The 27500-nt window shown below is 43.4% G+C and overlaps 1 protein-coding gene across 16 annotated transcripts in view; it reads right to left on the bottom strand.

Moving 5' to 3' along the window:
• LOC123510402 (protein TANC2-like) overlaps positions 1–27500 on the bottom strand; it is a 235022-nt gene that overhangs the window by 48616 nt on the left and 158906 nt on the right. For 3 of the 16 annotated variants that reach the window (XM_045265538.1, XM_045265540.1, XM_045265545.1), the window contains exon 1: positions 11865–12420. The exons of 10 other annotated variants lie outside the window; for them this stretch is intronic. In XM_045265538.1, coding sequence (XP_045121473.1) covers positions 11865–11916 — 52 coding nt within the window. In that variant the 5' untranslated portion in view covers positions 11917–12420. Of the gene's footprint in view, positions 1–4456; positions 4801–11864; positions 12421–27500 lie in introns of those variants that run through there. 3 more of the 16 variants (XM_045265546.1, XM_045265547.1, XM_045265542.1) reach the window with 2 other exon arrangements.

The raw sequence follows: 27500 nt of genomic DNA, 5'->3' as shown, positions 1-27500 counted from the left end.
CCATCACCATCACCACCACCACCATCACCACAACTACCACCACCACCAAGACTTAAGGTTCCAAGGCTAAGTGAAGACCACACACAGGTGACAAGAAGGTGCAGGAGGAAGCTTACCTGTAATTACTCGGGGCACACCTTGTAATTAGCGGCGTGTACTTCCTTATAAGGCAAGAAAAAGACCAAAGAAGAGAGACACACGAGAAAATGAGGATAAAATAAGAGGCTTTTTTATTACTATTATTATTGTTATCTATCTATTATTTATTGTTTGCTCTTTCCGTTTTGTGTTTTTATTTCAGAGAGAGAGAGAGAGAGAGAGAGAGAGAGAGAGAGAGAGAGAGAGAGAGAGAGAGAGAGAGAGGAAGAAAGAAAAAGAGAGTGAGTGAGAGTTTGGTAAATTTTCTTTCCTCGATAGTTTATTGACCCTTTTTTATCTATACTCTCTCTCTCTCTCTCTCTCTCTCTCTCTCTCTCTCTCTCTCTCTCTCTCTCTCTCTCTCTCTCTCTCTCTCTCTCTCTCTCTCTCTACAGTATCTTCTTTGTAGTTATTTTGGCACCGTTTAATCTATTCTTTGATCTCTCTCTCTCTCTCTCTCTCTCTCTCTCTCTCTCTCTCTCTCTCTCTCTCTCTCTCTCTCTCTCTGAAGTAGCAACATTCCCTGGGCCTGGGAGGGTCATTAGCTCCACTCTCCCTCTCATTCTCTCTTTCTCTCTCAAAGCCCCCACTCACAGAAATATTAAAACCGGAGGCTAACTTTTACGAGAGAGAGGGAGACAAACACAAGATCTGCCCTGTGTCTTGTGTCTTCAGTTTACGAGCAGACGCAGCGGGAATTAAGCCTTTGAAGGGAGGGAGGCTTGCTAAAAATGCCACCATCACTACAGTTAAGGGAATCGAAACATGTGACAGTGGTTTAGCCCCGGGAGAAAGATTGATTCCCTTAAGTGTGTGTGTGAGGGGTGTTAAGGAAGCCATTGAGGTTGATTTATGGTTGATGTTTTGGAGAAAGAAGGTTTAAAGGGTTAGGGAAATGAGTTGATTTTACTACTACTACTACTACTACTACTACTACTACTACTACTACTACTTCTATTACTACTACTATTTAAATCTACACACTTTCTCTCTCTCTCTCTCTCTCTCTCTCTCTCTCTCTCTCTCTCTCTCTCTCTCTCTCTCTCTCTCTCTCTCTCTCTCTCTCTCTCTCTCTCTCTCTCTCTTTTACCTCTCGCCATTATCACCTCCTCCTTCATAAATGGTTGAAAAAAATGGCAAAAATATGGTTCCCTTAATCTGATTCGCTAATGGTTTGCAAATACGAAAAAAGAGATGAGATGAGCTCTCTCCTCGCCCTCCTCCACCTTCTCCTCCTTCTTCCCTCCTCGTCTTACTCTCATTGTCTCCCTCTTCCTCCTCCTCCAGTTTCCCTTCATGTCCATTTTTCTTTTCCTCCTTCTCACATTTCCTCCTCCTTCGTCTTCTCCTTTTTTTCCCTCCATGTCTCCTTCTGTGTCCTTCATTCCTTGTCCTTTCCTTCTCTAGTTGCCTTTTTCCTCCTTTCTTATCTTTCAATATCTTCATTTTCTATCTCTTAATTTAAAAGAACTTCCTCGTATGTATTAATGTATGAACCTCCCCCACCTCTCTCTCTCTCTCTCTCTCTCTCTCTCTCTCTCTAATCTTCCTCTTTATCTCTACAACCTCTTTAAGGGACTATCTTCCTATCTGATTCTTTTCTTCTTCTCCATTATTGTCTTTATTCTTTTTCTTGTGCATATTTTTATTCATTTATTTTCTTCTCTATCTATATATAGGAAGGAATGTATGTTTCCTAACCCCTATCTGTCTGTATGTCTGTCTCTCTTTCTCTCTGAAATGGAAAAAGCGAACCTCCTGACAGACAGAGAGAGAGAGAGAGAGAGAGAGAGAGAGAGAGAGAGAGAGAGAGAGAGAGAGAGAGAGAGAGAGAGAGCAGGGAGGAAGGCAGACAGACATGGGGGACGTTCAGACTAACAAGTAAACAATTCCCTTTAGCTGGTGTCGTAAACTCTTGGTGGGGCGCGACTGTCTCCCGCCGCGTTAAATTTAGGCGACTGTCGCTTTACCTGCAGGAATGTGAGAGAAATAAGAGAAAAATAACGATAATTTGACTTGAAGCGCCAGTCACAATGAAGAAAGAGGAATGGAAGCTGGAAATCAATGTAGTTGTAATTAATAAGTTTCTCGGCTTTATAAATAGGAAGAAAAGTGAGAATAGAAGAGTTAAAAGTGTAAAAGTATATGAATTGACTTAGAGAGAGAGAGAGAGAGAGAGAGAGAGAGAGAGAGAGAGAGAGAGAGAGAGAGAGAGAATAAGAAGTGAAAGTCAACGTTTAGCATGAAAACTGTAAACTCTCTCTCTCTCTCTCTCTCTCTCTCTCTCTCTCTCTCTCTCTCTCTCTCTCTCTCTCTCTCTCTCTATCTATCTATCTATCTTTCACACACACACACACACACACACACACACACACACACACACACACACACACACACACACACACACACACACACACAAAGAGGTCACCTGAAACCGTACACAGGATCTTCACTGGGGTCACTTCCCGGATAAGTCAAAAGCAAGGTCAAAATAAGGTCATTAGGGGTCATGGATGGGAAGGAATCAGGGTGGGCCAGGGAAGGTCAGGGCTGGAAAGGGTCAGGGTTAGGGAAGGTCAGGAAGGATGGCTTGTCTTACTCCATTAAGCCAACAAAGCCTCTCTAATGGGCACTAATTCCACCCATTGCCAACCTGCGCCACAGTAAAGCCACAAAATTATTTAGGAATGGCTTAATCGAGAGAGAGAGTGAAAGAAAGAGAGAGAGAGAGAGAGAGAGAGAGAGAGAGAGAGAGAGAGAGAGAGAGAGAGAGAGAGAGAGAGAGAGGGTCATTCTTTTTCAATCCCTCAATCCTCACCTAAGCGCATATTGGAAAGGAGGAGGAGGAGGAGGAGGAGGAGGAGGAGGAGGAGGAGGAGGAGGAGGAGGAGGAGGAGAAGAAGAAGGCGGAGGAGGAGTAACAAGAAACCAAGTGTGGAATCTCAGCTATGGGCGTGAGGAGGACCAGAAGTGGGCGTGAGGGGGGATTTGAGTGGGCTTGGGGGATTGGGGCTGTGGGTGGGGGGAATCACTAAATTTACCACCCCCTCTCTTACATGTCATCAGCCTTCCTCTCTCTCTCTCTCTCTCTCTCTCTCTCTCTCTTAAAATAATTAGACTTTCAATCCCTTATGAAGAACACTTGGACCCGTCTCTCTCTCTCTCTCTCTCTCTCTTGCAACAGTGTACAGGAAGATACGTATGATAGCAAATATTTCCTGCTGTCTATGTGTGTGTGTGTGTGTGTGTGTGTGTGTGTGTGTGTGTGTGTGTGTGTGTGTGTACGTGTGTCTGTGTAAGGGTGATAATATTTCCAAGCCTTATTCCAGCGCCAATAAATTTTTCACTCAAGATTCAATACAGTGGAGGAGAAAACGTGGGTCAATTAAAGGTAAACAGCACCTGCTTGCCAATTACCTGCGCGCCATAATTAACTAGCTAGAAAAATGCTATCCCGTGTGTCTTCTCGCATTAAAATCATTCCTCATCATTATTCTCAATTTTCTTCCCCGTCACTATAATCATTCTTCCCGTCTCACCAACATACTAGGAAGCAGTGTTGGCGTTTTTTGAGCATACAAAAAGATAAAAAAAAAAAAAATGATCGAAGCAGTTATATTCGTCTAAATTTACTTGTTTCTTTATTAATGTGCTTGTTTTTATTTGTCACATAATACTAACACACAAACGCAGTATGGAATAAACCAAAACACTAACAAACACAACGAGAAATAATGAAAGAAAGGAAAGAAAAGTGATTATAAACATCTAAATTTACTCATTTTCTAATTAACCTTACCTTCAAATTCTAACACCACGCTAACACTCAAACACCAACAGTAACAAACAAACAACAGACGCCCTGAGTTATGAGAGAAAGCAGCCATACCTAAGCTAATGTCTATCTTAATTAGATACATCTTAAATGTCCAACACCACACTCTTGCAACACAAACTAACACAACCACACAAACCCTTAATTATGATAGAAAGCAGCCATACCTGAACCACACTCTGTCTTTCCTCTTCCCTTTATTAGACACACCTTAAATCCATAACACAACATTTTAGCAACATAAACACCAACACAACCAAATTCCTATCAAAACGCCTTAAATTATGAGAGAAGAGAACCGTACCTGAACTAAACTCTACTTGACCACTTCCCTTAATTAGACACACCTTTAATTCCCAACATAACAATCTAGCAACACTCAAACACTAACACAGCCAAACTAACACCAAACACCTTGACTCACGGGAGAAAGCGGCCATACCTAAACCAACGTGTACCTGTCCTTCCCTTAATTAGACTCACCTTGGGGCTATGGGGGCTGGCAGGAGGGGCGGGCAGGAGGGGCAGGTGAGTCACAGGCGCCTCACTGACCACTGCACGAGAACCCAAGGGCACGGACACGGCAGGAAGGGTGGTACGGACACGGCGGTTTAGCTCAGACAGGTAAAAATTTTCTTATATGTCAGAATCTTTTTCCTCCTTAAACGAACGTAAGTCTTGAATTTAGAATTTTTCCCCTTTCTTTTTTTTGTTTATTTTTCTTTCCTCCTTCGTGTTGTTTATTATTATTGTTCTTTGGTGTGTTTGATTTATTTCTCTTAGATCGTGCTGGTGGTGGTGATGGTGGTGGTGGTGATGGTGGTGAGGCAACGACCTTCCCGAGGAGAGTCTGAGCGGGTTCTGGCGACGGGTACACGATGCCCAAAGTGAGAGAGAGAGAGAGAGAGGGGAGAGTGAGGAGAGGTATGTGAGAAATGGGTAGTGGTGATAGGGAGGGGTGATAGGGAGGGTTACTGTAGTGGGGGATGTCACCAAGACGTCCCCAGCTGCCTCTACAAAACCTGGTGATTAAAAGGTCTTTAAAATGTCTCCCCTCTCTCTCTCTTTCCCTCTCCCTCTTTCTCCCCTCTCTTTTCTTAAGTTACCTCTCTTTCCCCTCTCTCTCATCTCCCTTCCTCCCTTACCCTCCCTTCAAACACCCCTTTTCTCTCGCTCTTCCCTCCTTAAGAAAACTACCCTTCCTGTAAGTTACCTCCCTTTTCTCTCTCCCCTCCCTTCAAATACCTCCCCTTCCGCTCTTTCCTCCTTTAAATTATCTCCCCTTCCCTCTTTCATCTTTCTCATCCTCTCCTATTTCCCATCCCTTCTCTTTCCTCTCTTCTCTCCCCTACATAGCTCTCCCCATCTCTAATCTCCCTTAAAAATCCATGTCCGAAATTTATCCCTTTAAAACGATAAAATCACAATAGGATTTAAATTATAAGAAAATTAAGAAAATGACATACTTGAATTGAACCCTAAAACCAAGAGAAGAGACGACGTAGAAGAGAGGAGAGCCGTGGGATAGACACGACTGGTAGAGAGGAGAGATTGGAGAGAGGAGGAGGGAAGGGAACCGAAGGAAAGGGGGAAGGGGGAGGAAAGGGGAGGAAGGGTTGGGTCTGCACCACGTGGCGAGAAACAGAGGCAGGAATGTGGCGGTGGACGAGACGCGAAAAAAAAAGATAAAGAAAAACTGAGACGTGAAGGTTTGCATGCATATAATCATTACCGTGAGAGAGAGAGAGAGAGAGAGAGAGAGAGAGAGAGAGAGAGAGAGAGAGAGAGAGACTATCATCTTTCACACAATTAAATCATGACACTAAGAAAAACAAAAAGAATGAAAGAAAGAAGAGAAATGGAGACGATAAACAAATTTCTTCCACCTAAAATCTTATCATCTTGGAATTCAATACTTTCAATCGCTAAACACCCTAAAATTTCTATCACCCACAGAAACACATAGTAGTAGTAGTAGTAGTAGTAGTAGTAGTAGTAGTAGTAGTAGTAATAGTAGTAGTAGTAGTAGAATTAGCAGCAGCAGCAGCAGTATAGTAGTAACAGTAAGAAAAGCAACACAAACACACATATACACACACAGGGATGAGCACAAAGGTATATCACATTACAGAACATTGCTACGTAACCATCACTTCCTCGTAAAACTCTCAGTCACCGTGTAGCGTTGTGTTGTCACCGTTTACAGTACATGAAACCTGACCGTGGCACTGCTCGGCTGGTGACTGCTAACGTACACTCGGGTTATCAAACGTTTCCATCCCAACCCAGCAAACGTTTTAGGGATTCTGGTGGAAATTACTCAGGGTTATTGGAGCTTACTGAGGTTTTCAGTGTTTTGGTTCAAGTTTGTATCATTAATAGTGAAATTGGGTTAAGAAAAGGTTGTATTGAGAGAAATAAGGGATGGATAGGGGAAGCTAATGTGATTTTAATGAGTATTTAAACCAAATGTGGGAAAAATATTTATGAGAACCTGACTATCTCTATTACTACTACTAACTACTACTACTACTACTACTACTACTACTACTACTACTACTACTACTACTACTTCAGCCACAAAGGCACCTCAGATACGACTAAAAGGTCAGATGGACTCATTGACACACACACACACACACACACACACACACACACACACACACACACACACACACACACACACACACACACACACACACACACACTTACATAAAACTCTGTGGGATAATCTTCTCAACTTTAGCTCTCTCTCTCTCTCTCTCTCTCTCTCTCTCTCTCTCTCTCTCTCTCTCTCTCTCTCTTTGGCTTAATGGAGCAGTAACGGGTGACACACAATCCCTTCCTGCCTCCATTAGTGGAATATATGTACAGTGAGAGGAATTTAGCGAGAGAACTAACAGAAAAGAAGAAGAGAGTAAGAGAGAAGGGAAAGAGAAAGAGATAATTACTGGATATCAAAAGGAATTCTAGCGAGGACTTCAAATAAAAATAAATGAAGTAAAGAAGGAACAATTGAGGATTATAATGTAGTAATAAAAGTAGTGGAATAAAAAAAAAGAATGAAAAAAGGAGGATAGATAATTACCAAGAATCAAAGGAATTTTTATGAGGATTTAAAATTGCAATAAATGAAGTAGTGAGAGAATAAATGACGATAATAAATGCAGTGATAAAAATAATGAAAAACAAGACAGTGGCAGCATTTTACGATCAAAAGAACTTCAGGAATCTGAATCTTAAAAAAAAAAAAAAAAAAAAAATTATATATATATATATATATATATATATATATATATATATATATATATATATATATATATATATAAAGAGAAAATCGAAAATGAATGTGAAAAAATTAAAATAATCAGAATGAAAAGAGAGAAAATGAAAAAGGATAAATTAGATAAGAGTAAAGACAAAAAAAAAAAAAAATGATAGAAATGAAAAGAAACCGAGATTAAATAATAAGAAAAAGGTCAATCTAGCGACAAAAATGCTGAAAGGGGAAACTCAAGAAAACTGCAGCAATAAAGTGAAGTGAAAAGAAAAGTAAGAGAGAACATTAGTTGGCTTTAACAATTTCTTTCCTTCTGAGACCTCCCCAAGAGTACCCACTTCCCCCTCCCCTCCTCAGAGGACTACATTACACCAGGAGGAAGAAGAGGAGGAGGAGGAGTGAGAAAGAAGACAAAGAAGAAGAGGTAGAATATGGAGGAGGGTGAGTAGAAAGAATATGGAGAAGGGGTAAGAAAGAGACAAAGATGAAGAAGAGGAAGAGGAGCAAGAGTATGAAGAAGGAGGAAGGTGAGAAGGAATATATATACAAAGAGAGACCAAGAACCAGGAGGAGGAGGAGGAGGAGGAGGAGGAGGAGGAGGAGGAGGAGGAGGAGGAGAAGGAGAAGGAGGAGGAAGAGGAATGTGGTCGTGCAAACTGTCGTGGAGAATAACAAAGAACAAGAAGCAAGACAACAAATAATAAAGAGAGAGAGAGAGAGAGAGAGAGAGAGAGAGAGAGAGAGAGAGAGAGAGAGAGAGAGAGAGAGAGAGAGAGAGAGAGAGAGAGAGAGAACAACAGGTCATAAAGAAAATATGATAAAGAAAGAGACACGAAGAATAACAAAGCAAAACAAAATAAATATAAAAGAAAGAAGAAAAATATAAACAATAATGAAAAAGATAAAGTGAACGAAGAATTATGAGAAAGAAAAGAGAAAACAAAAAGAAAAGAGTAGATAATTATTCAGGTAAATGTAACATAAACAAGAAGAAAATTAAAGATAATGAGATACGAGAGAGAGAGAGAGAGAGAGAGAGAGAGAGAGAGAGAGAGAGAGAGAGAGAGAGAGAGAGAGAGAGAGAGAGAGAGAGAGAGAGAGAGAGAGAGAGAGAGAGAGAGAGAGAGAGAGAGAGAGAGAGAGAGAGAGAGAGAGAGAGAGAGAGAGAGAGAGAGAGAGAGAGAGAGAGAGCAGGCAGCAATAACCTTAGAATATACACAAAACTCTACGTAATATTCACTCCCGACCCCCTTCTCTCTCTCTCTCTCTCTCTCTCTCTCTCTCTCTCTCAGCTAGATAAAAATAAAGAAAAACGAGAGAAAAAAGCTACAACAACACAAAAATATAAACAATCCCCCTTGAGCTGCGTGGAAACAAACATGCTTAGAGAGAGAGAGAGAGAGAGAGAGAGAGAGAGAGAGAGAGAGAGAGAGAGAGAGAGAGAGAGTAGGAAAAAAAACATCCTTCTCTTTTAAACTGTCGGCTCTCCACGCAACAGTGAGTCTGGTGGCCACTGGAGGGTGACCCCAGTGAAGGGTGACCTGCAAGACTCAGCGGTGAAGGGAAAGGAAGGGAAGGGTGAAGGGAAGGTGAGGGATGAGGGAAGGGAAGAGTAAGGGATTAGGGAAGGGTGAAGAGAAGGGGAGAGAAGGAGAGAGGGAGAGGAAGGGAATAGGGGAGAGAAAGGTGAAGGAATGAGGGAAGTAAGGGAAGGTTTGTGGGAAGGCCATAGGGAGAGAGAGAGAGAGAGAGAGAGAGAGAGAGAGAGAGAGAGAGAGAGAGAGAGAGAGAGAGAGAGAGAGAGAGAGAGAGAGAGAGAGAGAGAGAGAGAGAGAGAGAGAGAGAGAGAGAGAGAGAGAGAGATTTGAGTTATCAGCAGTAAGATAGTGTTAAAGCAAAAAATATCACAACTGTTACTACCACTACTACTACTACTACTACTACTACTACTACTAAAAATAATAATAATAATAATAATAATAATAATAATAATAAGTATAATGATAATCAGGGAATGTCTGCCTGTCTGTCTGTCTGAAGGTGAAAGAAAAAAAAGAAAAATAGAAATATATTACCTGTCCACTGATCTTGATTCATATTCATACATGCAAATTAATTAAAAAGAAAAGGCTCATATGCGTGTCTGTGACTGTGTGTGTGTGTGTGTGTGTGTGTGTGTGTGTGTGTGTGTGTGTGTGTGTGTGTGTGTGTGTGTGTGTGTGCAGTACTGTAATGGTAATGTGTGATGTAAACCTTTGTATTATTAATTTGTGAAGATCTTAAAATAAAGTAGTAAGTCTTCGGGTGGAAAATGTATCCTTTCCATCCAAGACATTTAGAACTCAATATTTTCCCGTTCAAGAAAGAATGAACAACGACAATAACACCACCACCACCACTGCCAACCACAACTGACACCACAAACACACCCACCAACCCAGCCAGCCACCCACCCAGCCCTCAAGCCTGCGTCAGTCCACCTCACTACTTAAAAAGGAAAGGGCGATGCTCTGAGTGTCAGGAGAGGGCAGGACCTTGCAGGGGCAGCCAAGGACACGAGAGTAAGGGCCTTGGGTACACCCCCACACCCTCACTCCCTCTTTCCTACTGACGAAGGGGAAGGAGGAGAGAGTGATGGAAGTCCTTGTAAAGATTTTACGTTGGGATTAATTTTTTTCTTGTTTAGATTATGTTATATTTGGCATACAGGCACGCATGCTCTCTCTCTCTCTCTCTCTCTCTCTCTCTCTCTCTCTCTCTCTCTCCTTCATACAAATTATCGTGGTTTTTTTTTTTTTATTCATTTCCGTCACATTTTTCGTTCGTTTCCTGCTCGCTGTTGTTGTTTATGATTTTCTAACTCACGCACCCCTGAAGCTAATGTCTTTATTTCATACTTGCACTGCACACACACACACACACACACACACACACACACACACACACACACACACACAGACACACACTACCGTTACCTCCTCCCGTTACCTCCTCCCCTCTCTCTCTCTCTCTCTAGTCTACCATCTCATCTCCTATAATATATGTTAGAACATCATAGTTTATAACAAGATTACGTGCACTGCAGCATACAACTCCCTCACCACCACCACCACCACCTTCTCTGCTCCGTCCCTTATCACACAGACTAATCTTGCAGGCGGAGAATGAATGAAATGACCCATAAACAATAGAGCCACGTCGCTACACGCTTGTTTATCGGACACCGCGGCTTGCCAAGTATCACATCATTGAAAACGTGTTATTAGATTCTCCTCCCAGCCTGCCAGCTGCAGTGTGGAGGCCGCTAAGCTGTATAAGGCCCTCTGCTCTGTATGCCTTCCAGGACGTGTGTGTGTGAGAGGGTTGTGTACAAGGTGCATATAGAAGGCTTGCTACTTGTTTTTTCACTGTGTAAAGGTAAAGGGTTGTGCTTAGGTATTTAAAACAAGTCTCATGGTCTCGAATGTATAGCAAGTGAATATGGAGTTTGTTATCACTTTTAGATTTTTTTCATATAGGAGCAGCCTCTTGGGTGCCCTAAGCCAGTCTGACATAAAAAGAAAAAGATAAATAAACGAGAACAGGTAAGTGGATAAAAATAAAGCCAATGCACACTACCAGTCATTAATTGCATCTTTTCAGGTGTGCAAAGTTAAAAGCTTTCACTGCAACGTTCACATAAGAACAGGTGTGGTGATGACACAACAAACATGTATTAGCGCAAGCTTACGTATCTCTTCAGGTGTGTCACGCTGCAGACTTTCACTGTAACACTTCATCAAGGAGGACAGGTAGAAAAGGTGATGATGAATTAACAGATGGAAGGGAGAATGAAGAAAGAATAAAAGAGTTGAATAATAAGAATATATGAAAAGTTGAGCTATCTTCACCAAAACACTTAAAGGAAGAATGCAATAAAGGTGAGAATATTGTAGTGAGTGAATGAATGTGAAGAAAGGAAAATGAGGGGAATGAGACGAATAATAAATGAAAAGTGGCGTTATTTTGTACAGTTCTTTACATTACTTGAGAAGAAAACCGCAGAGATATAGAAAGATGCTGAGAAAACTTTGAGGACTGAAAAAAGAAATCAAATAAAATCAAAGTTAACTTTGATTCACTCAATGAGTAAAGAGACCAGGTACTCATCACCAGCCGTTCATCAGAAAGTAATACTAACTGAATGAATAAACACGAATGAAAAAAAAAAGTCCAAGTTAATAGCGATAAATACAACAATCCAGTGAGTGAAGGGACAGGATTGATGATAACACCCGAATAAATAAATGAATGAAAGAAAACTAAAGTAAAAACACATAATACAAAGATGAGCTAATTAATCCAGTGAGTGAAGGGAACAGGTGTCACTCATCACTGTCATCACAAAGGACAACATTTGAATGAGTGCGTGAATAAGTCAATCAATAGTCACAAATTACACACAGGTGACCAAATGAGTAATGAGCACAGGTGTCACTTTCATTAGACAAGGAGTGATAGCACTGCGAATAATGAATAAATGAATGAGGTAAAGTCAAAGTTAACACAGGTGAGTGAATGTGAATGAGTAAGGTGAGGCGGACAGGTGGCCAGGTGTGTGGCGAGCCTTACCTTCATCAGGCAGGGTCGGGGTTCTGCTGCGCGTGAGGAAATCCTTCACCATTGTGGCGATTGTGTCTGAGGAACTTTTCCCCGCGTGTGTTGTTCCCTGGCTCTGTCCTGCTGCTGCTGCTGCTGCCGCTGCCACACGCCCGATGCCAAGTCCCGCTCGGTGAGGCGAGGCACTCACTCACGGCTCACCCACGCACTCACTCACGGAATACCTCTCATGCCCTCACGTGGAATGACTAGAGTGCGTGTTGCAGTAGCGTGAGTAAAGGTTCGTCACAGTATCACAGGTTACAGTATCACTTGCCACACGTGTCACGACAGAACACCTTCCTAACGTGAACGCCACAACTATATCTTCTCCTCGAACACAAGGATGAAGAACATGTACGTCCGAGTGTCGTGTGTCATGGTAACACTCACGCGTGCACGCAACTCAACGCACTCAAGCACTTAGTTTAACTTCCACTGCAGCAAACGCACCCCAATAAAGTTCCATAGTAGAGCGGAGCTGCGCATCCTCCCCCTCTGGCTTCCCGTACTCAACTGACCTCCCCGTTCATTCAGAGATCCCATCCCCCCTCCGCGGTACCCCTGACGTCACCAAACCCCGCCTCCCTGCCCCGAGCCGCGGCCCCGCACTGAGCGTGACGCACTGGGAAGGTAAACATGGGTAACCTGGGGAGAGAGAGAGAGAGAGAGAGAGAGAGAGAGAGAGAGAGAGAGAGAGAGAGAGAGAGATGCTATTACTATTACTATAATATTACTACTACTACCTACTACTGCTGCTGCTGCTGCTACTACTACTACTACTACTACTACTAGTACTACTACTACTGTTCTGCTGCTGCTGCTGCTGCTGCTGCTGCTGCTGCTGCTGCTGCTACTACTACTACTACTACTACTACTACTACTACTACTACTACTACAGTAACCCTTTATCCATCATCATAGTATTATCTGAATGCACACGTCATAAGGTTGACTGGCACATAAAAAGTAAATGATAATGTCACTTCTGACGCCTACACGCATTCCACATGATAACACACACACACACACACACACACACACACACACACACACACGGTAGCTCAGTGGTTAGAGCGCTGGGTTCACAAGCGAGAGGACCGGGGTTCGATTCCCCGGCCGGGTGGAGATTTTGGGGTGTGTCTCCTTTCACGTGTAGCCCCTGTTCACCTAGCAGTGAGTAGGTATGGGATGTAAATCGAGGAGTTGTGACCTTGTTGTCCCGGTGTGTAGTGTGTGCCTGGTCTCAGGCCTATCCGAAGATCGGAAATAATGAGCTCTGAGCTCGCTCCGTAGGGTAACGTCTGGCTGTCTCGTCAGAGACTGCAGCAGATCAAACAGTGAAACACGTACACACCGAAGATCGGTCTATGAGCTCTGAGCTCGCTCCGTAATGGGGAAGACTGGCTGGATGACCAGCAAACAACCGAGGTGAATTACACACACACACACACACACACACACACACACATACTGCAGACTTACACTCACTGATAAAAGTAAACAAGGTGAATAATATAAAGAAGAGAATGTCATCGTTATCATCACAAATTATAATCATTATCATCATTACCATCATTACTGCACTTCAGAGAATGCAAGTCTTCTTTAACCCCCTCCACTCGTCTTTGTCTGCTGTCACCTGTCTGGCTGTCCGTCTATTCCCAGCCACTTAGAGTTTAGAGGGATAATGGACTGGCTAGTGATAGATACATGAAAAATATGTTACAATAAATGAAAGACTAATACTGATCTGGTTAGCGATCGATAGAAAGAAAAAACGGATAAAAAAAAAAGTGTCCAACTGAATAGCGATCGATATTTTGCTTCCCATCACTAGCGCGGCGTCAGTCAGCCAGCCAGTCAGTCAGAGTAGCGGGCAAGCAGTGACAAATGTCTCTTGTATGAGGCGGTGCAATCACCAGCCAATTTCTCGGCGTCATTTCTCATCACGCGGACGAGACAAGAATGTACTGGTTCAATTTGGTGACTCGTAGAAAGCCGTATTGAAGACAGAGAAGGGTACTGTAGCGGAGCCTCGGGTTATGTTCTGCGCCGCGCCATCTGAGCATTCCCGCACACTCAAGAGTCCTCTCAGCGCGCAGGCACTTTCATGTGTCTGTTTATTTACTAATGTGGCGGAGGTTTGCTTCAAGTTATCCCAAGATATGAAAGCGCGTCCGCCTAATGACTGTGTTTAAGCTTATCAGGGACCTTTAGGCTACCAGACCGTCAGTTAGTCCCCCTGCCTCTTTCTCCTAGTGACCCGCGCTCTTCCCCGCAGTGTGGTGGCTGGAGGCTGCTAATTATACGTCTGGCAGCGCGGCGGAGAGCAGAGCGGCAGGCTGGCGGTGCACAGCCCTCCCCGCACGGCCAAACGGCAAACGGACCGCCCCGCCCCCACCTCCCAGCCCCGCGCCGCCACAACCACAACACAGCCCGGGTAATGCCCCTCCTCACCACGCACTCAACTCAACCTCATCTCCCGTAAAGCTCCCTAGGTTATGAGTCCCTGCTGAATGCTGAGTGAGGGAGGAAGGCAAGGGCGTGTTAGGTGTGAGGCTTCTACCGGTATTTTTCTGTACTGGGTGGTCTTGGGTGGTGATTCTGGGAAGTATAAATTTCCTCGGGTGGGCGTATCTGCTGATGATAAGAAGTGCAACTTTTACAGGTTTTTTTTTCTACTGGGGTGGCCATGTGCAGGTGTGATGGATAAGGAACAACATTTACCGGTATCTTCTGTACTGGGGTGGCCGTGTGATGGCAATGATGTTTAAGAGTGTGATTTTTACCGGTATTTTTGTACTGGGATGGGGTGGGCGTTTCCGGTAATGGTGAGAGTGAGAATTTCTTGAAGCTAATACCACTACAACTCTTCCCCGGTATACCGTGATGGTGAACTGGTGGAGAGAGCATCGTGAGGTCAAGACAATAGCATTCGTCCCGGTAGCGTGGCACATTGGATGCGTAGCGTGGGATAACACCTTATTGTCCCCGATTGTTATGCCCTGATCGCTTCCCTTAACGCTACTATGAGAGAGAGTTCAGGGTGTGGCAAGGCTTAGGAGACGCTGGGAATATTTTAACAGTAAATTCTTTTGGTATGTGTTACGCTACTTCTGTTTCCTGGTTAATCTTTTCTTTTTCATCTTCTTCCTTGTCCTTCATGTTGTTATTGTTTTTTTCTTTATTATTTTTTTTTTCGTTATGGCCTATAGCGCCAGTAGGCATACCTAAAGCGTATATGTGGGAAACGCTGTTAAACTTTCTCCTATTAGTGGCACAGGCAATTTTATTTATATAACGGTACCCATATTGGGGCCTATATCACCACCAAAGTACATCTTTGGTGTAACCACCTAGCACCTGGGTATCATGGTGACATGTAGGTAACTTTAAACCACTCGACAAATGGCATAGATTCAAAGTGATATGTGGTGGGATTCGAAACTACCTGTGGAGGTCTGCCCGATCCCACGCTCACCACCTTATCCACCATGCCACCGTTTTTCTTGCATTCATAATACGTTCCTTACTTTTCATCTCAGTTTTATCGTCCTTTTCTCTTCCATCTTCCTTACATCTTTATCTTCCTTTTTCTTCTTACTCCTCCTTTAGATCAGATAAGTCTGCTATAGCTTGTTCCTCTTCCTCCTCTTCCTCCTCCACAGCCACCAGAGTTTCTTCCTACACGTCCTCCTGCCCCTACAATGTCTTCTTCTTCCTCCTCCTGCTTCTTGTCTCGTATAATCCAGTCCTTTCTTCCCTCCCGGCGCAGTTTATCATCCAAAACAAGACCAGAAGCAACACACAGAGTCTCGCGGGACGCCCTCACGCTCCCGGCGGTTCCTAGGGTACGCCGGGGCTGGATAGGGACACGGCGGAAGTTGTTTACTAACAATCCTGCCCTCCGCTGCCCGCCGCTACCCACCCTCTCCCTCTTCGTCGCCTCCGCCATTCACAACCATCTCATCTCCTTCGCCTTCCGCCCATTTGCCTTCCAGATGAGAGATGTGAGATGATTGCCAATGAAGAGAGAGAGAGAGAGAGAGAGAGAGAGAGAGAGAGAGAGAGAGAGAGAGAGAGAGAGTACTGATGCTGTCACTTCTCCTCCTTCTTCTGATGGAAATATGTAGGAAGATAAAATGAAGGAATAAAGCTGTGGGATAAATAAACGAAAGAAAAAAAGGAAATAGGAAAGAAGAGAGAAAAATATAGAACAGAAGAGACGAGGAAAAAAATAAATGTCTATATTTGTCTGTCCTTTCCAGTGCATTCGTATGTCCTTGTCCGTCCGTGTGTCCGTGGGTCTCTCCTTGTCCGTGCCAATGCCACCTCATCCTGCGCCGGGGCCTGACACCTTTGTTTTGGCATCCACAGGTGTTCCTCGTCTGCACAGGTGACACGCAGCTGCCTCCTTCCTTCCCGCCTCCCCTCTTGGCTTCCTCCTTCCCTCTCCTTCCTTCATCTTCCTTGTTATCCCCCATCCTTCCTGCTCATACTATCAATTTCCTTTCTCCTCCTCCTCCTCCTCCTCCTCCTCCTCCTCCTCTTCTTCCTCCTCCTCCTCCTCCTCTTCCTCCATCCTCTTCTTCCTCTTCTTCCGCCTCTTTCATTATTTTTATTTCTACCTTCCTTCACAAAATGGGAGAGAGAGAGAGAGAGAGAGAGAGAGAGAGAGAGAGAGAGAGAGAGAGAGAGAGAGAGAGAGAGAGAGAGAGAGAGAGAGAGAGAGAGAGAGAGAGAGAGAGAGAGAGAGAGAGAGAGAGAGAGAGAGAGAGAGAGAGAGAGAGAGAGAGAGACAGAAGGAGGCAGGAGCAAGACATGCAAGCAGGCAAAATGTAAAGATATTCGTTAGATATTAGAGAAACGGTCGACGAAGAGGAGGAGGAGAGGACGAGGAGGAGGAGGAGGAATGTGGCACTGGGAAGGACAAGGAACGGCACTGTTACACTTGCCAGAGGTGTGAGAGAGAGAGAGAGAGAGAGAGAGAGAGAGAGAGAGAGAGAGAGAGAGAGAGAGAGAGAGAGAGAGAGAGAGAGAGAGAGAGAGAGAGAATGAAACACGTCTGAAAACTTGAAAGAAATGAAAAATATAAATAACAGAATAAAGCAAAGAAAGAAATGAATAACTAGTGAATGGAAATAAGAAAATGTGAATAAATGAAAAAAAATGCAGTGTTTTGGTATTAAAATCCTTGTTCCTGCAGATTATGAAGGAAAAATATGCTGTACTTGTGAATGTGTGTGTGTGTGTGTGTGTGTGTGTGTGTGTGTGTGTGTGTGTGTGTGTGTGTGTGTGTGTGCGTGTGTGGTCGGTGGGTGAGGTGTGAGTCATACCTGCCTGGGCGCTCTCTCATTTCTCCACCTCATTCACTCGCCTCTCAACTCTCCCTCTCTCCAACCTTCACCTGCCCACCCATTCACCTGCCGCAGCCGCCCGCCCTCACTCACCTGCCCTGCCACTGACTCATTCATTCGACTCCTCTCTCACTCACTCACTCACTGACTCATATCTATTTACTGACTGACTGACTAATAAACACTCATTCACTCACTAGTAACTTACTCATCCTATTCCTGACTAACTATCTGACTGACTGACTAACTCACTCACTGACTCACTTATTCATTCAGGTACACGCTCGTTGACTCATCTTCGGACTCATTAATTCTGCAGTCTACGTGTTTCTATTCAAAGGTATCATATGTACTCATCTCTCTCTCTCTCTCTCTCTCTCTCTCTCTCTCGCTCTAGGTATATACCAGTGTGTGTGTGTGTGTGTGTGTGTGTGTGTGTGTGTGTGTGTGTGTGTGTGTGTGTGTGTGTGTGTGTGTGTGTGTGTGTGTGTGTGTGTGTGTGTGTGTGTGGCCTCTCTCTCTCTCTCTCTCACACACACACACACACACACACACACACACACACACACACACACACACACACACACACACACACACACACACGAGCTGGTCAGGGCTGCCCCCATATATGGACACGGGGCCGTTGACTTAACACAAGCCAGCGACTACCAGTACCCAAGCTGTCTACGTTAGTACTGAGCGGCGCCTCCAGGCTCCAGCCACTATTCTCATGTTCTGTGCATTTCTATCTCTTGACGGCGCTACTGGAATTGTCAAGTGGTTTTCCATGATCTTAGAAGTTGTGTTTCTTAGTATTTCGCCTCTTCTGTCTCTATTGGAAGTTACGAGTACATCAAGTTTTCAAGCAGTTTTCGTGATTCAAAAATTGTATTTCTTAGAAATTCGCCTTTCTATGTCTATATTGGAAGTTACTGGAGTTTTTAAGGTTTTTTAATGGCCCCAGTGATAGTTAGGTAAGTTTTCTGTATCATCAACAAGAGAACACCATTGATAACCTGACTGTTTATCTCAGCGATCTTCGAAAAACAAAAACAAAACATCATCCCCAAACAAATGTATGTAATAAAATGGAAGCCGTAATAACACTAAGCACAGCCATGAATGAAGAGTGAACAGCAAGAATATGAAAGCGAAGAGAAAACAGAGCAAGAACAAACAGAAATGAATAGAAGGGAGAGAAACACACATACGAGGAGGAATGAAGGAAGAAAACCACAGTGATATCAAAGGCAAGCATGAGTGAAGAGTGAAGAGCAAGAATATGAAAGCAAAGACAAAACAGAAAGAAACAAAATTGAGTAAAGGAAGAGAAACACACATACGACGAGAAATGAAGGAAGGCACAGCAATATCAAAGGCAACCATGAATGAAGAGTGAAGCGCAAGAGTGTGAAAGCAGAGACAAAAAGGAGGCAGGGGGAACAAGAGTGTAAGGTCGGCGGGCAGTGGGAGGTCGTGTGGCGGGCTTGTAATCTGACGGCGCCAAGAAGACTCTGCCCTGCGCCCTCCAAATGTCAACCCCCTTCCCCCCATCACCCTCATGCCTCCTCCTGCACCTGCTGAGAGAGAGAGAGAGAGAGAGAGAGAGAGAGAGAGAGAGAGAGAGTCCCCCTTAACTCTATATAAACATCATTACCACATCAAATTTATAGGTATTTCCCGGCACTCTCAGGTTACACCGTCTATACAAACAACATATTTTTGTTTTACCTCGAGAGAAAATACAATAAAAAAAAGAACAGATATTTCCTTGGCGTGTCCCTGTCATCATATTGTTTTGTGTCGCCCGAGGTGTGAACGGCGCCACTCTTGTCTCCTCTCACCTGTGCTGTCTGTGTTACCTGAGTGTGTCTCAGTTATCTTTCTCTTGTTTTCTGTTTGTCTGTCTGTTTTCATTCCTGCCTTACTACTATTTCCTATCTCCTTGTCTGTCTGTCTGTCTGAATGTCTGTCTTTACTTGTCTTTCACCATTTCACTATTGACTTTCTCTTATTTCCTGTTCATCTGTCTGCCTGTCCGTTTCTCCTCACCTTCCCCTGTCTTTCCACACTTCCACCCTTCCTTCCACTTTCTCTTATTTCCTGTCTGTCTTCACCTCTCCACGTAAACTTTCCATATTAGGATAGCGTTGTGCAAATGTCCGCTGGTTCCGACACTGCATTGTTTCCGCCAGCCAGACGTTTATCCTCTCCCACGCGCCAATCACTCAGTTTTGCATTGCCTCTTGATCGTAAACTCCTAATTAACACCTAAACAATGAACCCTGAACAATTATAAACACCTACTCGTGCTCGTGGGTAGACGCTGGTGGCTGGGCTCTCTCCGTACCCCAGTATTCTTTTAATATAAGGCAGCTCTTTTTTATGTAAGAGGGGAAAACTGACCAAGAGCACCATAAAACGAAAGAAAAAGGCCCACTTAGTTGCCAGTTCCCTTGGAGGTCCGAGAGAGTTCGCCAAAAAAGGGATAAATGTCTTGAAACCTCCCTCTTAAATGAGTGGATAGGGCAAGAAATTTGATTTAGAAGATCATTGATGAATAATAGGAAAAGAATGGGTGACAGGACAGAACCCTGATGAATACCACTATTAATAGGTCTAGGAGAAGAACTGTGGCCGTCTACCACAGCACCTTCGTTTGATTGAGTCTCAACACAACACCAGCAGCACTCTACTTTAGTACTTCACAACACCAGTAAGCACAGAAACACCCAAAACTGGCACAGCGTGACTCTCCACCACAGGCATTCCACTTCTGCTGTCTCCACTTCCCTTCCTCCCAAGTACCTGTTACCACACACCCACCCACACAACCTAATACTCACTATCAGTCCACCACCACCACCACCACTACACAGTCTATCACCTCCATCACCGCCACACAATACCCGTTATGACCACAGAGCTTGTTCGTTACCCAGCCACAAGCAACAGAAGCAGTCGTGTCGTGTTACCCGAGGGAGAGAGAGAGAGAGAGAGAGAGAGAGAGAGATAGAGAGAGCCTGATAGTTTGCTATAGCATCTTATGAGAAACTTCAGATGTGATATATTAGTGTTTAGAATTTGAAAGCTTTGAAATAGAGAGGCTGAAGATGACAAGGATGAGAACAAATCTATAAGAGAGAAAAGATAACAATGAAAGGAGTACCAAAATGCAAAGAAAAAGATGAAAAGGAGGAAAGATATAGAAAGGTAGAAGGAATGAAAGGAAAATACACCACAAACACACACACACACACACACACACACACACACACACACACACACACACACACACACACACACACACACACACACACACACACACACACGAGCCAGATATTTGCGTCCAGGTAACAGACTCTACTTCACATCACGAGTCACTCAGAGAAACACAAGATTATGCAGAAAGGAACGATAAATCTTAGCCACGAAGGACAGAAAACACTATTATATGATTTATTCCGGGGTGTGTGTATGTGTGTGTGTGTGTGTGTGTACGTGCATTAATATACATGGACTGTCTGCCTATGGGGTGTGTTTGGGTTGTGTCTCTCTCTCTCTCTCTCTCTCTCTCTCTCTCTCTGAAATATATGAGTCGTATGTGTTTTATTTTTAGTAATTATTTAAGTTATTTTAATAATTCTTTGTAATTTCAGGAATATTTTTATAGACATTAACTTTCCTTCACCACCACCACCACCACCACCACCACCACCATCATCACCATTAAATGTCACTGTCACCACTAGTAAACTCTCTACCTCATCACCATCACTAAGCACTATCACTATCGTCAAAATCTCTTCACTATCACTGTTACCAAAACCCTCCCAACATTCGGCTCTCCACCACCACCACCACCACTACCACCACCACCACGCCTGCGCTCACCTGGCCGGCGCCTCAGGTAACCTTCAGATTAACACGATGATAGGACAAAAAGTTCAGATCCAGGAGTGAACTGAGAGAAAGTACTTCGATAGATCTTGTTCTGAGCGGGCGTGGCTGCACACACACACACACACACACACACACACACACACACACACACACACACACACACAAATCTATTTCCCCACATCCTTACCTCCTCCCCCTCCTTCTCGTCTTACTCCTCCTCCTCCTATTCTTTCCTACCTCATCCCTATACATATACACACACACACACACACACACACACACACACACATACACACACACACACACACACTGACAGGATGAAAGGAAGATGAATGACAGTGAATAAAAGGGATATAAAGAAAGATAGAAAGGAGACAAGCTTTTATTTTCTCATCTCCTTCATCACCACCACCATCACCACCACCACCACCACAACAACAACAACCACAACAACTGCCACCATCAGCATATCACATGTCGCCTCAACTACTAACATCATCATCACAATTATGCCTCTCACTTCCCTTCTCTCCCCCTCCTCTCTCTCTCTCTCTTACTTCAACTCTCCCTCTCTTCCTCCTTCTGTACTTTATTCATACTTCCTCTTCCTTTCATTAATTTCTTCCTGCCTTTTATTTCTCATATATCTTTCAACTTTTTTCTTTTTTTCTTTTTATCTCCTGTTCTTTACACTTCTTTCCTTTCCTTCATATATTTCTTCAGTTTTATCTATTATTTTCTCCTCCTCCTCCTTTACATTTTTCTCTCTCTTTCTTTCTCTTCCTCTTCTTTACATTCAGCCCTCCTACTCCTCCTCCTCTTCCTCTACATTTCTCTTCTTTTCTTTCTTTTCCTCTTCTTTACAACCCCTCCTCCTTCTCCTCCTTCCCCTCCTCCTCCTCCTCTATGAAAACAAAACGAGTCAACTTTTCTCCTCAGTTCGTAGAAAAAGAAGAAAAAATAGAGAAGAAAAAATGACACCCCACCCATATATTACCACGTTGATGGGCTCAATTTAAATACACAGGCTACACAGGATATACAGGCAAGTACATAGGCATCTCATCTCTCCCTCTCAGCACTCTCTTACTCTCTCTTGCTCTCCTCCCTCCTTTGCATTGTAACTATTTCCTGTGTGGTACATGTTCTCGTGAAGTTGTTTTCGTTCCTTTTTTTGTAGTCATTGTATATTTGTCTTTTTGTTTTTTCTACCTTATTATTTGTCTGTTCGTTTATTCATTTGTTTGGGGAAAATAAGTAAAAAAATAAATACGAGAGAAAAGATGGGTTAAATAAATCATATATCATACCCAAAACACCTTAGGAAAATAAAAAAGAGGAGAAGAAAAAGAAAAAAAAAGACAAGAGAGAAAAAAAAAGAAAATAAGTATAAACAAAGCAAGACGAGAGAAAAACGACCAAGGAGAGAAGAACACAAGACAAACAACCAATGACACGTATTCTGAGACACCTCTGCGCCGTACCTCCATTATATCAAGAGACCCTAGTTGGTGTTAGGATGGCTTTAAAGGTGTTTGTGCGGTTTAAGTGACAGATTAACAAAAAAATCTCTATCGTCAACAAGAGAAACACACTTGAAAAACCTGCTAATCATCTGTGTGGCCTTTGAAAACAGTCGCGGTGAGGGAGTGAAGTGTTCCTGTATGCTGGCCTATATCTTGAGCCCATGACCCTGCATTCTCCGTCTATCCACGAGTCACCTTATCACACGAGAGGGAAGCCGATAGCCGAGGTCCCTAGGCACGCTGATAAAGACACAGAGAGAGAGAGAGAGAGAGAGAGAGAGAGAGAGAGAGAGAGAGAGAGAGAGAGAGAGAGAGAGAGAGAGAGAGAGAGAGAGGGTAGGGGGAGAGCTCACTGATAAAACCCATTACACAAGACTGAATATTACACAAGGGTCCTAATTACAGTGTTACGTATACTGAAGGTAATTGTAATGTGATTTTAAACGTTTGGAATATTATCTGGTTTTTGTTTTGTTAAGTTACGAAGAGGAATGTAAAGACAGACAAAGCGGAGGAGAGGAATGATGGAAGTGAAGAGAAAGTATGGAGGGAAAGGATTGGAAGATTGAGTATGAGAGGGAATGAAAGGGAAGGAAAAGAGATATATAAATGGAGGAAGATAGAGAGGAGGCTGGAAGAGATAGAATAAGAGAAAATTGAAGATAGAGAAAACTGGAGAGAATAGAGGCTCCAGGAGGAGGAGAAGGAGGAGGAGGACGACGACGAAGAGGAGGAGGAGGAGGAGGAGGAGGAGGAGGAGGAGGAGGAGGAGGAGGAGGAGGAGGAGGAGATAAACTAGATGCAGGGGAAGGAAAAGTTGAACAAAAAGAGAAATGTCAGTTGAGACACAAATACGAAGAGGAAGAAGGAAGAGGAGGAAATGGAAGAATGAAAAGAAAACAAAGAAAAAAGGAAAAATAAAGAAAGCAAAACAAACATTGCCATGACCTTGTGACCTCGCTGTGTATGTGTGTGTGTTCGTGTTGTGACCTTCTTCTTCTTCTTCTTCTTCTTTTTCTTTTTCTTTTTCTTCTTCTTCTTTTTCTTTTTCTTCTTCTTCTTCTTCTTCTTCTTCTTCTTCTTCTTCTTCTTCTTCTTCTTCTTCTTCTTCCTTTTCTTCCCCCTCTCTCTCTCTCTCTCTCTCTCTCTCTCTCTCTCTTTCTCATTGTTTCTATTCTCTGTTTATCTGTCCGTCTATCTGTCTGCACTTTTCTCTATGTCTGTTTGTTTGTCAGTCTGTGCTTCTCTCTCTCTCTCTCTCTCTCTCTCTCTCTCTCTCTCTCTCTCTCTCTCTCTCTGGGGGACGAGCGGCAGCCAGTATTACTGATAAGAGTGATAACACGTGTCGGTTTGCCTGTCAGTACCGGTGATCCGCCCTCAATCTGTCTTCTCTTATCGCCACCAGTTATTTGATCCGCGCCTACCGTCTCTGTCTTTTAATTTCACTGCAGTAACCAACAATGCACGCCACTAAGAGCAATGTACGAGGTCTTTAGGTGCCATAGAGAGAGGGTGGTTGGAAAAAGGAATATATTTTGCAGTTTTTTGTTATTGTCCAAGGAAAGTGGAGAGGTTAGACTTGTTTCCATACCATTATACCCTGTTTTCCCTCCTTCCCTTCCCAACACTTCGTAGCAATAAGAGTTCGGATCATGAGTGACACGTGGCTCTGTTTCGGGTTAAGATTTTAGGATACATATCAACAAGACTGAAGATTTGACCGCTATCACTTCAAGCTTAAGTACGAAGTCTGTATCGTTTCCATTTGAGTTGAAAAATGCCTGGATTATGATAGGAAAGAAATCTTGACTTGCATCACAATTTTGAACGAAGATAAAATGAACAAATACGTAAATAAACAAGATAATCAAATAACACCAACATTCATATATACTCTCTTCTATTTCGTGTTCTTTCTTCTGTCTTTCCTTACAATAGAGAGAAGGAAAGCTAAAGATGTATTGTTTAAATAGCAGGTAAAAAAATAAGATGAAGTGCTGGAGGGAAGGTGGAAAAAAGAGAGAAAGGGAGAAGAAAGGGAGAGAAGGGAAGGTCAGAACATACAAGGCGTTGATGCAAATATTATGAAATGGACGCAGGAGAGCTGGTGGCCTTTAATATTCCTGACAGGAGACTGAAGGAGTGGCTGACGAGAGGGAGTGTTGTGTCAGAGTGTTAATTAGGAAGGGTGACTTAGATTATATATATACACACACACACACATACATTCTCTCTCTCTCTCTCTCTCTCTCTCTCTCTCTCTCTCTCTCTCTCTCTCACCTGGATTTCTAATTAAGGGGGCATCTCTTCCTTACCTGCAAAAGAGCAAAGAAAGAAAAGGTTAATGATTATTACGTCACACACACACACACACACACACACACACACACACACACACACACACACACACACACACACACACACACACACACACACACACACACACACATACCAGGGTTAGTTAAGGTCGGGAAGGGTCAGGCAGGGGGAACACACTAGCCTGTTCCACCTAACTTGGCGGTGTGTGTGTCTTAGTCTGACGTGCATCATTCTTGGGTTCGTTCCGCCTCTTGACATTGAACACGCGCTCTTTGCTCTCTCTCTCTCTCTCTCTCTCTCTCTCTCTCTCTCTCTCTCTCTCTCTCTCTCTCAAGTACCCACACAATATACCCTCTCCTTCCCTTCTTTCCTTCAGCTTTCCTCCACTCTCCAGATCTCCTCCCTCCATCTTCCTCCCTCCTTAAAGAAAGAAAAAATGAACAAAAAACTTAAAAATAGGCCGTAATTAATAGGCCTATACAAAATATAATAGATGCAGTAATGACAGGGTGGTGTCTTGCCATGTCTTGTCGTGGAAAGGTCAAAGGTCAAGAGTCAGCTATAACCAGGTCAGTTAGTAAGGTCATGGGGCCAGGATACAGTACTGGTGGTGGTGGTGGTGGTGGTGGTGAGTGACCTTTTCAATAGTAGTGGTGTGAAAGAAATGTATCTGTGATGGTAATTGGTGGTGGTGGTGATTATCTCTCTCTCTCTCTCTCTCTCTCTCTCTCTCTACTATTCCTCCTTCACCCACCATCACCACCACCACCGCTACTACTACTACTGCTACTACTACTACTACTACTACTACTTCTACTACAACTACCACATCGCTAACTGGTCGTGCCTCTACACAGTGGTCGTCATTGTTGGGAGAGGAGGTGAGAGGTAGAAAGGGTCAGCCATATGTTTGTGGAGAGGCTGGGAGAGTTGAGAGGGAGAGGGAGAGGGAGAGGGAGAGGAAAAGTGAGGAGAACACATGGGATTTGAGAGAGAGAGAGAGAGAGAGAGAGAGAGAGAGAGAGAGAGAGAGAGAGAGAGAGAGAGAGAGAGAGAGAGAGAGACCATGTCCATATTTAGCAATTAACTGTGAGAAAGGAAAGAAGAGAAGAAGAAAAAGGATAATTCAGGGAACGCGAAACGGAATGAGAGAGAGAGAGAGAGAGAGAGAGAGAGAGAGAGAGAGAGAGAGAGAGAGAGAGAGAGAGAGAGAGAGAATAAGAAATCATCCATAATTATCACCACCATCATCACCACCACCACCACTACTATTACTATTACTACTACTACTACTTCTACTACTACTTCTACTATTACTACTACTGCTAGTAGTAGTACTACTACTATTTATAGATTTAGATAAAAGGTTACGTACTTTCCCCAAATCAACACAAGAAGATAGCATAACGCAATCAGCACACACACACACACACACACACACACACACACACACACACACACACACACACACACACACACACACACACACACACACACACACACACGAGACAGCCTGAGGAAGAAGAGAAACTGATAAAATAATCAAGAAAGTGGGAAGAAAGTAAATATACAATGGAGACAGAGAGACAGGAACACACACACACACACACACACACACACACACACACACACACACACACACACACACACACACACACACACACACACACACACACACACACACACACACACACACACACACACACACACACACACACACACACACACACACACACACACCGCTCACTATACCATGAAATAACAAAGAGATGAAGTGATTGCTCACTAAATTGTGGAATAAAAGTTTGTACAGAAAGACACACAAAGAAAATGAAAGAAAAGGACATTGTACTCGTAAGGAAAAATAAGGGATGAATTTTTAAAACGCATAACAAAAGATGGTAGAAAAATAGTGAAGCATTGAAATAACATCAAGAAAACACTTGTAGAAGATTTTTAAAGTTACTCACAGAGAGAAGAAAGTAGTTAGTGCAAACAGAAGAATAAAATAAGTAATACATGCACTTACAAATGATGCACGAGAGAGAGAGAGAGAGAGAGAGAGAGAGAGAGAGAGAGAGAGAGAGAGAGAGAGAGAGAGAGAGAGAGAGAGAGTATGATATTGCTATCCACTCCTCCTCCTCCTCCTCCTCCTCCTCCTTCTGCTCCTCTTCCTTTTTCTTCTCCTCCTCCTCTCACTCAATACCTGAAAATTAATTACCAAGTTGCTCATTCCCACCCGACGAACTCCAGCGGGACAAGCAAACTGATGACTCTTCTCCATAACACAAACGACAATAAAAACAAACACAAGAGACATAACATTCAAAACAACAACAACAACAACAACAACACAAACATAAACAAACAGGTAAAACTTCCACCCCCTATTACTAAACACCAGTTAAGTACAGTACAGGTAACAAGTACATAGCACAGGTGAGTCTACAGGTCAGGTGAAGGTGAGACAGAGGCGGTGAGGCGGTGAGTTCCCTGCAGGT

Source organism: Portunus trituberculatus, chromosome 29 (genome assembly GCF_017591435.1).
Source record: "Portunus trituberculatus isolate SZX2019 chromosome 29, ASM1759143v1, whole genome shotgun sequence".
NCBI lineage: Eukaryota > Metazoa > Arthropoda > Malacostraca > Decapoda > Portunidae > Portunus > Portunus trituberculatus.
Note: the sequence above shows the minus strand (reverse complement) of the source record. Positions and strands in the feature narration are given on the sequence as shown.